The sequence below is a fragment of the Festucalex cinctus genome, chromosome 13 (assembly GCF_051991245.1).
Source record: "Festucalex cinctus isolate MCC-2025b chromosome 13, RoL_Fcin_1.0, whole genome shotgun sequence".
In the NCBI taxonomy this organism is placed as follows: domain Eukaryota; kingdom Metazoa; phylum Chordata; class Actinopteri; order Syngnathiformes; family Syngnathidae; genus Festucalex; species Festucalex cinctus.
Window position 1 is genome coordinate 18,072,100 of NC_135423.1, and position 15,763 is coordinate 18,087,862.

Here is a 15,763-nt window from a genome sequence, read left to right on the forward strand (position 1 = left end):
GGAAAATTCCACTTGACTTTGACTTGCCATTCATAAGACTCATGAGTAAATACTATCTTCTTCATTTGCATAACTTGTGCAATTCTGCTCTGTAGTTATATTATTCCATGTGTGCGGGATTCTAAATATTTTTTGATCAGTGTAGATATTCAAATTACTGACGTGTTTGAAATATGGCTGCTATCATCGTTCAGCCACCGTTTCTCCACTGACCTGTCCACACAGTGCTGACTTGGCAAGAGTTAGTCCTATGCATTATTCAGTTAGCCAAGGTGTTAAATAGGAACAAGTTAAAGCACTTGTACAGGGAAATGTTGAAATTCAATAAAAGATACAGTATGTACAGTTTAAACTTGTTTTCTTTGACAAATATAATGATGCTGAGAGTTAAATGAATGTTATTTAGTTGTGTTTGATATTGTTTTGATACTTTATTAAGTCTAATCGACTGTGTAGGTAGAGGAGGCCAGCTACAGTTGTGACACGGGTCATGTGACACTTGCAATTGCTCCAATCAGGAACAAGTTAGGAATCAACTGATTCATTTGCACATGATTTGATTCATTTTGTAGTTTAGTCCCCAGTCCACATGTGGATGTAGTGTCATAAAGCCGGCACACAAAAAATTGTGAATGAAAACATTATTTTGAGCTAAGATTTTTTTTTGTGTCAAATTTTGTGATTACATAACCTGCTTTGTAGTACAACGCATCAAATGTATTTCATGTTAATTGTGTGTATTTAGCTATATGCATTTCATTCATATTGTGGCAGGGATGTACTTCGGATTATGATTGATGATATTTCAGTTTGCTATCGCTATTCGAAATGGATTAATGAGCTGGCTCTTCTAAATTGTGGGCCAGTCTCTTGTGGTAAAATGTAGGAAAATAATCACGAAAAAGCACTGAAACAAAGAGGTCGGCCCACCGGGCATCTGCCCTGTATGCCATATAGCCAGTCCAGCCCTGTATTGTGGTCATGTTATGACTGTTAGCTTTAAACCAGGGGTCTCCAAGTTCGGTTCTCGAGAGCCCCATATCCAGCCTGTTTTTCATGTCTCCGTCCTTCAGCACAGCTGAATCTAATGATCAGCTAATCAGCAAGCTTTGCAGAAGCCTGATAACGATCCCGATCAGGAATCAGGTGTGTTAGTGGAGAGAAACCTGGAGAACAGGCTGGATAGGGGCTGTCGAGGACCGAACTTGTAATGTAGACCCTTGCTCTAAACCAGGGGTGTCCAAACTACGGTGCGGGGACCATTTGCGACCTGCCGTCCATTTTTTAGTGGCCCGCGACATATGCTAAAAATGGCATTTGACTCAGTTCAAATAAAATAAAAACAAAAATGTTTGGAGATGGTCAAAGTAAGAAGGGAAGGTGTCGAAAAACAGGTGCTATTAAAGGTTATTTTAGTTAACTAAAACTAACGAAAAAAACTAAAATTCAAAACACAATTTCGTTAATGAAATAAAATAAAAACGAAGATGCTTTTTAAAAAAAGAAAACGAACTGAAACTACATTTTATGTTCGTTTTAGTCTTTGGCAATTAATTGAATGCATGAGCCTTTCGGGATGATTTTAAATGTGATTTTTAGTAGATTTATTTTGACATAAACCGGAATAATGAAGTCACGCCCATGGTGTTTTTTAAATGTGCACAAGTAATACACATTAAAAAACCTAAAACTAATACTGAAACTAACTAAACTAAAACTAAGCATTTATTAAAGAACTAAAACTAATACAAAAACTAACAGAACCACCCTGAAAACTAATTAAAACTAACTAAATTTAACAAACAAAACAAAATAAAAACTAAAATGAAAAATTCCAAAACTATAATAACCCTACTGCTATATTACAAATAACTTGTTTATATACTGTAGCATTTTTCTAAATATGCAAAAGCACAAATAAATTATTTGTACAATTTTTAAGACTAAACACAATTTCTCTTCATGACATTATGTGGCCCTTGCGTCCTTCTGATTTTCTGTATGTGGCCCTCAAATGAAAAAGTTTGGACACCCCTGTTCTAAACCAAGCTAGTTCATTGCTAATGCACGCATGGCCAGTTGTAACAAACCTGCCTCGGATAAGTAGTAACGCTTATAAATTATACAAATTACCTTAAATACATTGTTGTATACATTATTCAACCAAGTTGATGTGTCCTTTAACAGCTGATTCATACAATGCTAATTAGCCTGCCAACAATTTTCGGGGTCACAGTTCCAGAGAGGTTGTTGTAGAAGCAAAGTGGTTGCAAATGCTATTCAAGAGACCACTGAGACACACTCTCCATGATATGAAGAACAGATAAAATGCTCCTGAATCATTGAGAGTCATCTTTTCAGTAACGGCCCTCCTCTCCCTTTTGACATTGAAATGAACAAAAACAAGCGACAAAGAGTGACACAGCTTCACGGACACGCACACATGCTCACAAAGCAGATTGTATCATTGCTTATTTATGAGTCTTCGACATGTTCTTTGGTGTGGCTTATCTAATGGTTTGAGCTCTTGTGAGTATTTGAGGATGTTGTTACTCAGCAGTATACATGTTTCTACTGCTCATGACTTTTTAAACTTTTTCTGTTGCTTAGCGTGTCTTCGCTCGTCTTCACACCTCCATCCTTCCTTATCTCACTCAATCACTCACCCTGTTTCACTCCTCCATCTGACTGTCCTTCACCTCAGCCAGGTTGTCTTCCTCATCCTTTTCTCAGTTTTTGCGTCCTGCCAGTCTGTCATTTTGTCCGGTCTGTCTTGTGGCTGTCTTGTCAGCGTGAGGCTGCAATTTGTGTGTTTGCTCATCATCTGATTGGAAAAGACGGCAGCTCGTTTGTCATGCTGGTCCTGGACTGTGCCAGGGGAAACCTTCAGAGGCAGTTTGCCAGTTAGCAAGGCATAGTTTAGCAGTTTATGAGATTGCATTGATCCTGCTGCAAAATATGTCCTTTGGCTGCCGTTCAAGTTTACCACAAATAACCTCTTAGGCTATCGCTTTAAACATTACTAGCTGACATACCTGGGAAATTACATGGTCTTTGATATTTGTGCTCTTCCTAATTTGTGCGAAAAACTTCTTGGTGTTGGTCTGTAAGAACCATACCGACGCACAAGTCTCTGTTGTATTTAATGGAACTATTAGCAGCATTTATTAGGTGTGGCGTTGTTAATATTGAAGGTTAGGGTTATATAGGGACACATTCTTATGCTGTGCAAATTAGTTCATTGCACACTAGCTTATTTGCCAACTCGTTCATCCTCATATCCTTTTATGTAGGAACTGTCATAAGTCGAGGTGCCCTTGTAGTAGTAGAAAGCAGGATTTACATTGTGTGGGGTCGAATAAATATGAAAGGATTGGCTATATACATTATAGTGATTTGCATTTGACAAAAACATCCTTGAAGTATTTTCCTCTTTTTGCTGGGGCCTCATTGCCTCATCTGCCCCAGCAAGAAAAGAAGAAAGCCTTCAGTAAATCTGTCTGTGAGTGGCCTGAGTCAACAGTGTTTTGATCCCTTGCTGTTTATCTAACCTCCTCTGTCTGTGTCACAGGACATCCCTTTGTCTGCCTCCAGGGGAACAGACATACACACGCACACACATGGTACCAAGATCAACACACACTTTCCATATATTATATATTGTTAGCCGCATAGCATATAACATCGCAATTTGAAATTTGTTGTAACTAGGAATGTCAGCTATTACAACTTCTAATTGTAATTAATCACATTACTTCAATAATTAACTTAATAATTAAGCGCGTATTAATTGCACATTTTATATCTGTTCAAAATGTACAATAAAATATGTTTTTATACTCTTGTTTACAAAAAAGTGGAAAAATATAACCTCATAGGAATATGGTTTCATCTTTTAGTTCACTGATACAGTCATTTCATAGTAACTCCTAAAATTGTTAGAAGTAAAAAAAAAAAAAAAGTATTGTAAGAAAAAAAACACGAGTGATATTGATTTGTGTTAAGGTCATTTTCTGCCACTAGATGGCATAATTGCATTTGTTAGACATTCATGAAAGCTCTGTGCATTTTTCTTTTCATATTACAGAAAAGCTGTCTAATTTTTGAACATGAAGTAACTCGTAAACTCCTGCACATTTTTAAAATTGTAAAACTACTTGATTCCAGCAAGAAGGTAATTTTGACATGGATATGCCTGGTGTGTTGTGATTGAAATTCCCCCAGTACAAGCTTACGTATACGTTACGTGACAAAACAAATTCACTAAGTAACTTTGATAAACATATGAACCAAAATATGAGTGAGCGGAAGAAAATTTAGGGGAGACAAAACCTGTCGGATATGGATAATAAGGAGTTATATCCGGGTTATGTTCAAATCTGGAAAAAATGAATTATCTGTACCTGATACTCGTGTTGTATGGCTATCCAGCTCATCCCGAGTGGTTACCTTGCACTTTTGAGATCTGCATCCAGCCTGCTCAAGGTTCTTAGCCAAGGTTTCTCCATCACATGTTTCCTTAGAGGACATCTGAATACAGCCCTGCTCTCTGTTACTTTGTATTTTTGTATATCAAGTTCCCCACCCTTGTCTCTTGACTGCGAGATCTCCGCACCTTGTGTGACAGTACCATCTATTCATCAATGTGATTTGGGATCTTCTGCATTAACCAAGTACTGACTTGGAGGCAGTCACAAGAAGGAGTCATGCCATATGATCTCCCAAAGTGCAGTTTTCAAGGTGTGCTTTCCCAAGTTAAAAGCACAATGTTACACAGGGTGGGCACATGCACCCATTTGCCATGCACTTAAATTATTTTTTTATTTTTTATTTTTTTGGGAAGTTGCCGGCTTCCTTAAAATCATCAGTGCAATCATTTTCTATTACTGAGTATTACAGTATATTTGATTTTTGATTAGAATTATTGATTTGTTGATGTTAGATATTAGAGAAAATGTATGCGCATACAAGCATTTAATGTCTATTTAATTGATGCTGATGAAATCCATTTCTTGAGAATCATTGGTCACTTCATCATATACATTTTGCGTGCGTCAGCCTCTGATTACATTCCTCATTTGTCTTAATTTGCTGCTAACAAACAATCACTTGAAACACATCAAATTAAACAATGTACAATAACGTAACAATCACCTTCACAAATTTAATTCAACAAATTGAAAATTGTGGAATGCAAATGTGGTAGCTATGCAGTGTCCATCCTAAGCACCATTATGCATTTTTCGATCATCATGTGAACTATGTACAGTCCTGACATTGCTACTGTATTAATTATACATATCCAGACCCCAGCTGTCTTGACACACAAGTGATTCACAGGTGAATAGTTTCCTAGCCTGCCTAATGCACTGGTCGCTCCCACATCGTTTTTTTTTTTCATCATTAACTTCCCTTCTGGAATAATTGCCAGATGTGTTTTTTTTAAACACATTTTTACTTTACCTTCGTTAAGCTGTGTTCCATTCCAGTCTGTTCTCCTACAAAGACGTTTGGTTGTTGTTAACTGCTTTAAAGGTGTACTTGACTTACTAAGCCACTTTCAGCAGTAAGAAGATATTTTGTCTAAGATTAATGTGATAATGTCCTTATTTTTCATGAACAATTAACTCATTCACTGCCATTGACGGATATACACGTCAATGGGAACAGAATTGACTTAACTCATTCACTGCCATTGACGGATATACACATCAATGGCAGTGAATGAGTTAATACCTTTAAAATCTCTTTTTGCCACTTGCTGTCAACTGACAACAACAGGTAAGGACCAATTATGGCTAAGTTTGCTGACCAGAACAGGTGATTGGTCGTTGACTTGTTACCTATTTCCTCAGCACGCATCATCTTCAGTCGACAGCAAGGGGGGGAAATATGTTTTTAAAGTTAATAATTGTACATGAAAAATAATGACGTTGTCAAATTCTGGGCAAAATATTAACTCGTTAGTGCAGAAAGGGGCTCAATGAGTCAAGTATCTCTTTAAACTCTAGAAAAAAACAAGATCTGATCAAAATTTCAAATGCAGAGGTTAAATCACTAATCATTGTGATAGAGAAGTAGAGAACAAGACAGATCATATACGAGAAAAAAAAAGAAGACAGTATCGCTTCTGCTTCCTTTTATCAAAGAGGAATCAGAAGAAAAGACGTTACGTGGGTGACGATATTGACCAAAGATGACACCTACGGCATGCCGTGTTCATCCCAATGCTGTGTGTGCGTGTGTTTCCCTTTCATGCCTCAGTGCTTGTGTAAGCGTGACTGAGAAGCAAAGGAGAATATTTAAAGTTGATTTGACATGAGAGAGTGGCAAAACAGTGGAGCCAGCACAGGCCTTGATAATCAATGCACACACACAGGCCTTGAGCTATCATTTAGCCGACTGGAAAAGACTTTGGTCATTTATTTCTCTCTGGGTGGAAATTGTCTGTGGGTGCAAGAACAGTATTGCACATCAGCATCTGCACTTTTGCAGGAAAACACCATCTCATGCAAGCAGATAATATACAATGTTCACTGTAGAGTGTCGAACAGATGTGCAAAATCCACTATGCATAACTTCCTACAGTAGCACACAGTGGATGGCCTCACTTATGTCGCTAATTGGATATGTTTTACATAACACAGCAAAATACAGATAACGCAGAGAATATGTAATGAATATAGAATATACGCATATATAATGCTCATTACTGAGAAAATTATATCCAAATCAATCCCAACAATTTACAACCATCTACCTCTAACTCGCGGAAACATTTTTTTAACAAGTTGAACTTCCACACTCTCACACTTCACTCCTATGTTTGGTTTGGTGCATTTTCTTCAGAGCTGTTGCTAAGAGTGTGATTGGCACTTGGATCGGAAATAGACCTCAGTGCTACAGATTGAAGAACATCACACCCCAGCAATGAAGGTGGGAGGGACAAGTTTCATGAGTGAGAATTTAGCCACCTGCACCCTGGCAAACGTTAAATCAAAAAGTTCTGGGAAATGTATGCACAAATACAAATATGATACACAGTCATACAAAACAGTAGGGGTGTGCCAGAAAATCGATTCATAAAAGAATCGAGATTCTCATTTATTAATCGAATCAAATCGATATTAATATCCAAAAATCGATTTTATTTAAATTCGAAACGAAGAAGAAGGGGAAAAGGCAGTTGTAGCCCACATGCTGTTTTTGTGGAAAAAGGCACTTACAATACAAAATTAATAAATGTTTAAACAAAAAAAGACACTTTAATGTCTCTATTTGTCATTTTGTCTAGCAAAGCAGACTGGAGTAGATCATGACAATGTTGTGCATATCTGTAAATTGAAGCAGAAATCATTTATCAATCAAACAATTTTGAATCGAAAAACGTTTGAATCGAGAATTGATTCTGAATTGAATCGTAGACCCAAAAATCGTAATCGAATCGAATCGTGAGACAGTCAAAGATTCCCAGCCCTACAAAACAGACAGATCTGGGGCTGAACAACAACCCAAAAATATAGTTTTTGTCATATTCATACTTACAATGCATTTTTTAAAAGCAAATTGTGAAGAAACAGCACTATCCAATCTTGCCTCCTGGTTGAAAATGGTAATCTAACTGCGGCATCTCCTTTATAAGTTGCTCTTTTTGCTATCACCTCCAGCCTCCTGTAACTTGACATTTGGGTCAAAAAATTGAAACTAAACTGTAAATTTGTAGATTTTGTTGTGATGAACCGTACATTTTAGGAAACATCATTATAGCACATACAAAAATATTCAAATACACTTTGAAAAACAACTATCATACAGAGACTAAAAAGACAACAGAAAAATCATTGGAGTGGCATTTTATGTAGATGTGGACTGAGAAAGGCAGTGCTGAGAGGAAGGAACATGACCACCAACAGACAAAAATGGATCTTTTCACTGCCGTATTTATGTCCACTTCAGCCTGCCAGTAGTCTACTGCAACCTGCAGTGCAGCAGTCAAGAGTGAAAATGAAAGTGACAGACACCACATTAACAGACAACCTTACACACACATGCACACGCACGTACGGTTGTGTCCCTCAATAACCTTAGAGGTTGCTGTCAACTAAGCATTTGTATGAGTAAATGGAATGACATAGTCAGACTTTTGCTCAACCGTGTGAAAAGAACTATAGCAAAAGCAGACACAAGCATCTACGTATTTCGGCTTTAATGATGCAAACACATTCTGCTGCTGATGTGCTTAATGAATTGATCAATAAAATAGAAAACAACTCCTAAGCAAGAACTGAGAAGTGATTGGGCGGCAGGAGAAGACCAAAGCTTCTTCATCGTCATTCTGGGGTGCACAGCAGACTGTGCTGCCTTGATTATACATTCAGCTCCCTTGTACAAAATCCACACAACTCAGAAGAAACAGCCTTGTTAGCTCAATTCAGCATTCTGCTTGACCTTCAGACTGTGTGTACCTCTGCGGGTGTGTGGGTGTGTGTGTGCAACACCAGGTATTCCTCATTTAAGGATATTAATCTGCTTACACAGCCATATTATATAGACTCACCCCTCGTTTGGGAATAAAAAGTAAAGTGCTATCTGCTCCAAAAGCAATAAACTTAAAAATATCAGTAGAAATTAGAAAATAGTGTTCCTCTCTCTCTCTCTCTCTCTCTCTCTCTCTCTCTCTCTCTCTCTCTCTCTCTCTCTCTCTCTCTCTCTCTCTCTCTCATGTTCAGATGTTTCTGTTTTTTGTCTTACTGTTCATTTTACAACACAGCTCATATAATCAAATGTCTCACCACAGATGTTTACCGAAAAGAAGACAACATAACTGTTACACCGCCAGGCGGAGTCATCAATAGCCCCCGTTTCCCTAACTCGTATCCACGCAATCTGCTGTTGTCATGGAGACTGGTGTCACCACCGGGAAGCCGGATACACCTGGAGTTTGATGGTCACTTTGGCCTGGAGGAGGCGGAGAATAACGTGTGCAGGTAACAAGTGGGGACATGGAACAGAGGGAAGTGGCTGGATTCTGAGGAAATGTGAAAGAATGGTTAATGAATGCTTAGAACAAACAGGCCAAGAACAGTGGCAACGCTCCTGTCGTACATGGATCGCTTCGTCCTTTTCCACACAGTGATGTCTGCATGTGAGTGAACCAAATTTAAAAAGATTTGGAGGAGTAACTTTAACTCATTCACTGCCATTGACGGAAAAAGACGTCAATGTCAAATCTTTTTGCTGGCCTGGCATGTGTTAAACAACAAGTGGAACTAAATCAGTCTGTATTTTCGTCGACTAACGAAGACGAGACGAAAATGTCCTTTACGTAATAAAAACTGGGCTAAAAGCTATGGGCACGAGATGTAAATGATAGGATTTTGGCAAATCTTGTCTGCCAGGGTTATTATAGTTTTGGAATTTTTCATTTTAGTTAGTTTTGATTTCGTTTTCAGTTTTGGTTTTTAAATTGAGTTAGTTTTAATTAGTTTTCAGGGTTGCTTTGTTCGTTCGAAACAAAAATCATTTTGGCAACGCACGTTTGTCACGGATAAAAACTAGACTAGACTAGACTAAAATCGTCAGAACTATATCACAATATGAACCTCATGATACAATAAATATATGGTGGAGAGGATGGTGATATTAAAAATAAAAGGTCATGATATTGTAAATAAAATGAAATTGATCTCATTTTATCATTTCATCAATTATGCACTTTTTTTTTAATTTGGGTGAAAACTCAGTTGTATTGTCAGCTCAACATGTTTCATTGAAAAAAATTAATAAAGACACCGTTGTATTAAATGTGTCTTGCATATTAAACTACAGTTACAAATAGGTGTGTTATTATTATATAATAGACTAAACTGTTAATTTAGTCGACTAAAATTGCTCTCTTTTTTGAAAAGCATCATCTGGCGTCTTTCTCCGTCAATGGCAGTGAATGAGTTAATTGGCTTCAAATGAAGTTGGCTGTGTTCATGCACTTGAGTATGCTGGCTTGTGCGCATCTGGGAAATTACCAACATCAGGTCTAACCGTCCTCCGCGAAGATTTACATCGCTCGGCACGCCAGATTTTCACCGGTCATGAAACTAGCGCCACACGAGGTTGCTAAGGAGAATGATTATGATGGTATGGATGGTGGTGAGCAGATGGCTGTCAGAATGCAAATGTGTGCTAGGCTTGACAAGGAATGAGGCGGAAAAATATAAGTTACATTTCGGTTCACCAAAGACAGGAATGAGGGCCAGTGAATCAGAAAGGAACTCTGGCATGCAAAGCTTCAGATGACAGGTTTTAATGACACAGCAATAAAAGCACATGAACAAAACATCAGTGAAAGAAAAAGAACACAGGTAACCATAGCAAGAAGGCAAAGAGTTCTTTACTTTTTTTGGCAAACAAGCTTGTCCTTGAGGGTCGACAAAATAAACTAAACTTTTTGATAACCATATGCAGCACACTTGCCTTTGTAAGCACTTTGCAAAAAAAAATAAAAAAAATAAAAAAAATACAAGGGGGAGCCACAGCGGGGAATCGGAGGGGGGTTCTTTCAAAGAGTAAAGAACTTCCATTAAATATGTGTATATTTGATAACTCCTACGACCTGCTGGTGCTTGTATTAACATGTCTGCTTGCTGCATGAAGTTAAATCTCAGTCAATATTTGCCTTTACAAGTATTCAGTAAACTTGACTTTTTGTCCAAATGTGAAGTGATATGTGAGACACAATGATTATTATAACAAAAATGTAAAGACAAGATCAAATTAGTCAAAGGAATCCTGGGTAGACTTACATCAATATATTGAAAATCGTAATGATACAGAAGCCAAGTAATGGAAACCAAACTGTCGCCTGTTGAAAAATAAATTGATGCCAATAGCAGATGATCTGACAGTATTGTTATATAATCAGTAACCCAGAAGCCAAGGTGTCTCATTAACACATTGAACAAACAATTACTGCTGATGAAGAGGGAGATCCACCAATTGTCTGGAAGGAATTGAACAAGCAATTAAACGCCAGAATGTTGCAAATCTCTCCCACAAATTGGAGGAAAAGTCATCATTGATCTAATACTGAAAATTGGCATCTTCACTCCGAGATCTGGTGAAGGCCCGAAGAACTGAGCACAATCAATACTCATTCTTCGACTAAGGAATTTAAATTTAAAAAAAAAATCAGACTTATAAATGCAGTAATCTGATGATTTAGTATACGTCCTGATGCTTTGTTGGCCTCTTTCTCCTTATTATTTGCCGCAGGTATGACTTTGTTGAAGTGGAGGACCAATCAGAGACCAGCACAATCATTTGGGGTCGCTGGTGTGGACAGAAAGCACCGCCTAGTCTCAACTCCAAATCCAACATCCTCAAAATCACCTTCAAGTCTGACGATTACTTTGTTGCAAAGCCGGGATTCAAAGTCTACTATTCATTTCTGGTGAGACATACTCACACATACACAGATGACAGATGAGTTATGAGTTGCTGTCACATCTGGCTTCATCTGTTTGATTCCTTCAATAATGTATAGGGGAGACATATGGTGTGATGGCTGATCAAAACAAACAAATAAATAAATAAAAACATTCACTTTCAACTCAACTCAACTTTATTTATAAAGCGCTTTAAGAACAGGCGTTGCTGTATACAAAGTGCTGTACATAAACATCAGTACACATGCAGTAAACAAGAACAAAGCAAACATTTTGAAGTGCGAATACAGGTTTTGTTTTGTTTTGTTTTGTTTTACAAGTAAATACATTTTACATCAGTAAATACATAAGAAGTAGTGAATAAAGAGATAAATAAATACATAAATAAGTAGACTAAACATCAAACTCATACACACCACAAAACACCAAGAACAAGTCTCATGGTGCGCCAAAAGCCAAAGAATACAGATGTGTTTTAAGACGTGTTTTAAAAGAGGATAATATTTAGTGGTAGGTCGTTCCAAAGGGAGGGACCGGCAACAGCAAAGGCTCCATCTCCTCTAAGCCTCCGCTTAGCCCTCGGTACCTCCAATTGAGTCTGGTTTGCTGACCTGAGGCACCGGGCAGGTGTGTAGGGGTGCAAGAACTCGGCCAGATAAGGTGGGGCAAGACCATTGAGAGATTTGAAAACAAATGGAAGAATCTTAAAATGGATTCTAAATTTCACGGGCAGCCAGTGAAGAGAAGCCAAGATAGGGTTATGTGTTCCCATTTCCGGGCACCAGTAAGGAGACGAGCAGCAGCATTTTGGACAAGCTGCAGGGAGGACTGGCTGATCCCAAAATAAAGTGCATTACAATCATCCAGCCGAGATGTAACAAAGGCATGGATTACCATTTCTAAGTGCTGCTGAGATAGTAGATTTTTGACCTTAGCCAGCTGTCTAAGATGAAAAAAGCTGGATTTGACAACAGCGGCAATTTGCCGGTCTAGTTTAAAGTCGCATACAAGCCTCCTCTAGACCCCATGTGGATAAATTAAATGGTCATGCTGTGTCTTTGCTACATACACAAAAACAAAAATAGGCTTATTGATACGTATGAATGGGGAGATGTCAGTGTGCAAGCCTCTTGAGGGTTTGCTGCCTTGCTCAAATACTGGCATCCTTTGGGTCCAAGCACCTGACCAACTGTCAAAGTCAAACTAATATTTGCTTGCTGTCTAGATGTTGTCACACTCAATTAGACAGTGGGAGCTGTTAAAGCTCATAGTGGAACCTCAAAAGTCAAAGTCAATTGTGTTCTTCAAAACAATGTTTCCCACGGGAAATAATAAACATGGCAAGAGTCCATTCCTAGTTCAAATCTGGGTCAAAAAACAGCCGTAAAAGCTTAATTTACTGTACACGTTTGCATAAGACTGTGACAAAAAGTAGGGTGGGATTTGCCCGGCACGTAATGTTTTCAGTTTACACAATGACCCTGAATCAGATCAGCAGTAAAATATGGATGGATAGAGTGGTGAGTGGATAGAGATAAGGTGCTGTAGGTGTGAAGACACTTTGACTTTGTTTGTCAAATGAGCAGATAAGCATCAGCTTTGTCACTTTGTTGGGAAGAGGAAAGAATAAAGAGAGGACTTCTGATGTTCCTCACCCTGTAATCAGAGGGAAAGGGGAAGAAAAATAGAAAGTCATTTAAGATGTTGTCTGGTTTCCTCTTTCATGTCACAGATGGGGCTGAACATTGCTCATTATCTGAAAAAAAAAGAAGAAGAAGAAGACAAAAAGCAAGGCCAAGTTACAGATCTAAATAGTGCATTTGTAGAACATCCTTTGCTTTTATTCTTTCATGTTGACACATCAACAGCTGGCTCCCATTACAATTTGTGCTAAAAGGTTTGGCTATATAGCACACTGTACATAATGTGCAGGTAGTATACATGAACATGTGAACATGCCAACACGCAAAGCATTCTACTTGCTTGCGCAGGTAGAATTTTTCCCGTTTCCTTCTCCTCTCTCGCTCTCCTTGTCAAATTCTCATCAAATCACCCCTTTGATGAATTGTACCCATTTGTACAATTTCTCGTTTGTCTTTGAGTAATAGCGTACACAGCTGGACTGAAGTTGGGTAGCTAGCAGGTCTAATTTGTTCTCTTCAGAGCTGTCAAACTGATAAGAGGGAGGAGATGTGGCGGCAGCGAGTGGGAAGGAGGAGGAGAGAGGACGCATCTCTGGAAAGAGAGAACAGGTGTCTGAGATGGTATCAGCAAGTCAGCTAATGACTTAAATGCCAAAAACTGAGAGAGGAAAACAGGAGGAGATCGTATAGAAGCAGTTGGCGGGGATGGACTGAGCTGGATTCATTCAGAAACATGAAGTTAGGAAAGAAAAACAGAACCATAATTGCTTTGTCACAGTTGTTGCACTATGTCTAATAATTCAAAGCTCAATCGTATACTAAAACCTCAATCAGCCTTACATTGACTATGACTGGATTGGGTCTGTAACCTGCGGCTGTGGAGCCACATGAGTCTCTTTATTCCCTCTCCTGTGTATAGGTACATATATATATATATATTATTTATCATTATCATATAATGTAGACAAAATTGTCAAAAAAAAGTCAGAATAAATCAAGAAGAAATAAAAAAAAAAAGTGGCTTTAAAATGTCCAAAAACAAAAGAAGAAATCTCCAAAATGAACATAAGTTGTCCACAAAATTGCCCCAAAAAAATGACAAAAGAAGGAAGAAAAGATTTATTTTTTTATTTTATTTTTTTAACCAATGTCCATACTGTTTCGTTCATCACAACGTTCAAAGATTTTGTGGCTCCAGACAGACTTTTATTTATTTATTTGGCCTAAAATGTATGTGTTGACAGTAAAGGTTGCTGACCCCTAATCTAACAAAACACTGAAAAAAAAATGTCATAACTTGGCGACAGCTCAATCGCATGAATTTAAAAATGCAGCTGAACTTGCTGAGAATCACTGGTCGACAAGTAAATAGGAATCTTCTCTAATAAATGTCTTACTTTTTCATAATTTCTTTCTTTGAGTACATTTAAGTACAAAGTAAAATTAAGTGAGGAAATTAAGGAAAACATTCAGATGGCACTGAGTCGCTATAAGAGCTTTTAGTGTGTTTTTTTTTGTTACGTCAGTGTCCTCTAGATAACTGGTTGTGTGTGGTAAAAGTCGACAGTGAAATGCTGGGGCCTTGGTGGCCATCTAGAACACACTTAATCCTCAGCTGTCTCACTGTCCGATTGTACCAAATGGAGGTTGAAAAGGGCATCTCCCTGATGTCCCCGCCACTCCACTGCTTCTGTAAATAAGGGAGTGCCCTCTTGCCACCTGCAATGCAGCTTGTCACTGGTATATTTCAGCAGCCAATATTGTTTCCTAAATTATACAATCAAACTACACTGAAAATAGAGGTCAGGTTTTTTTTATTTGAGGGTCAGGCGGTTCCTTGGCTTTCGATAAAATTAAATGTTATGCACTCCAACATTTCCCACACTCTATTTGATCTCTATTTCCAACTTGAAAAAAAAGTGGCCCAGATGTGCATGACATGATACATTTAACCTTAAAAGGAGATGAGAGCCAGGTTGTGTAAACTCGCATGCACGCACGCTCTTACAGGAAAGCCTCTGACCTCATTTTACACAGCTGGCTGACAAACATGTATGAACGCAGTCATTAAAAGGCCACATGCCAGAATTTGTTTCCTAACATTTGCAGATGTAAATGTAAACAATATGACTTTGTTGTGTCAAAGGTGAATGAACTCTCTCATCTGCACCGGAGATGCGATTAAAGACTTCAAGTAATGGGGATCGTAACAAATGTGATTTTATGTGTCAGAGCCTGCAAGAGATTGAATTAGTCTTTGCCTGACACATTTTATAGCAAGCTTGTCACATGAAAGTGAGTTTACACTTGCTATTATTGTGTTAGCCGATTGGTACTTACCGAGTCTGATCATAAGAACTTACTGTATGAGATAAACTATTATAAAAACGTATTTTAGTCAATATTATGACATAAAAATCACTTGTGCTTTATTATAAAACTCCACAACTGAAAGATACAGTATATAACAAATTATGATGGACAAATGAAGCTTCATGAAGCACTTGCAGTATTTTTTGACTCATCTACAGTAGATAGTGCTCTTGGTTTAAAGATTACGACTAGTGCAATGGAAATTGATTAAATTTCCACAGCTATCTAGAGGAGTCAAAAACTATCACAAGTGCTTTATGAAGCGTCATTTGTTCATCACTAAGAACAAAAATAATTATCCTTTAC

At 38.0% G+C, this 15,763-nt stretch overlaps 1 protein-coding gene across 1 annotated transcript in view; it reads left to right on the top strand.

Moving 5' to 3' along the window:
• Nucleotides 1-15,763, top strand: part of pdgfd (platelet derived growth factor d) — a 44,689-nt gene that overhangs the window by 19,644 nt on the left and 9,282 nt on the right. The window contains exons 2-3 of the mRNA XM_077540648.1: nt 8,798-8,987; nt 11,269-11,446. Of these exons, the coding sequence (XP_077396774.1) occupies nt 8,798-8,987; nt 11,269-11,446 (368 nt within the window). The remainder of the gene's footprint in view (nt 1-8,797; nt 8,988-11,268; nt 11,447-15,763) is intronic.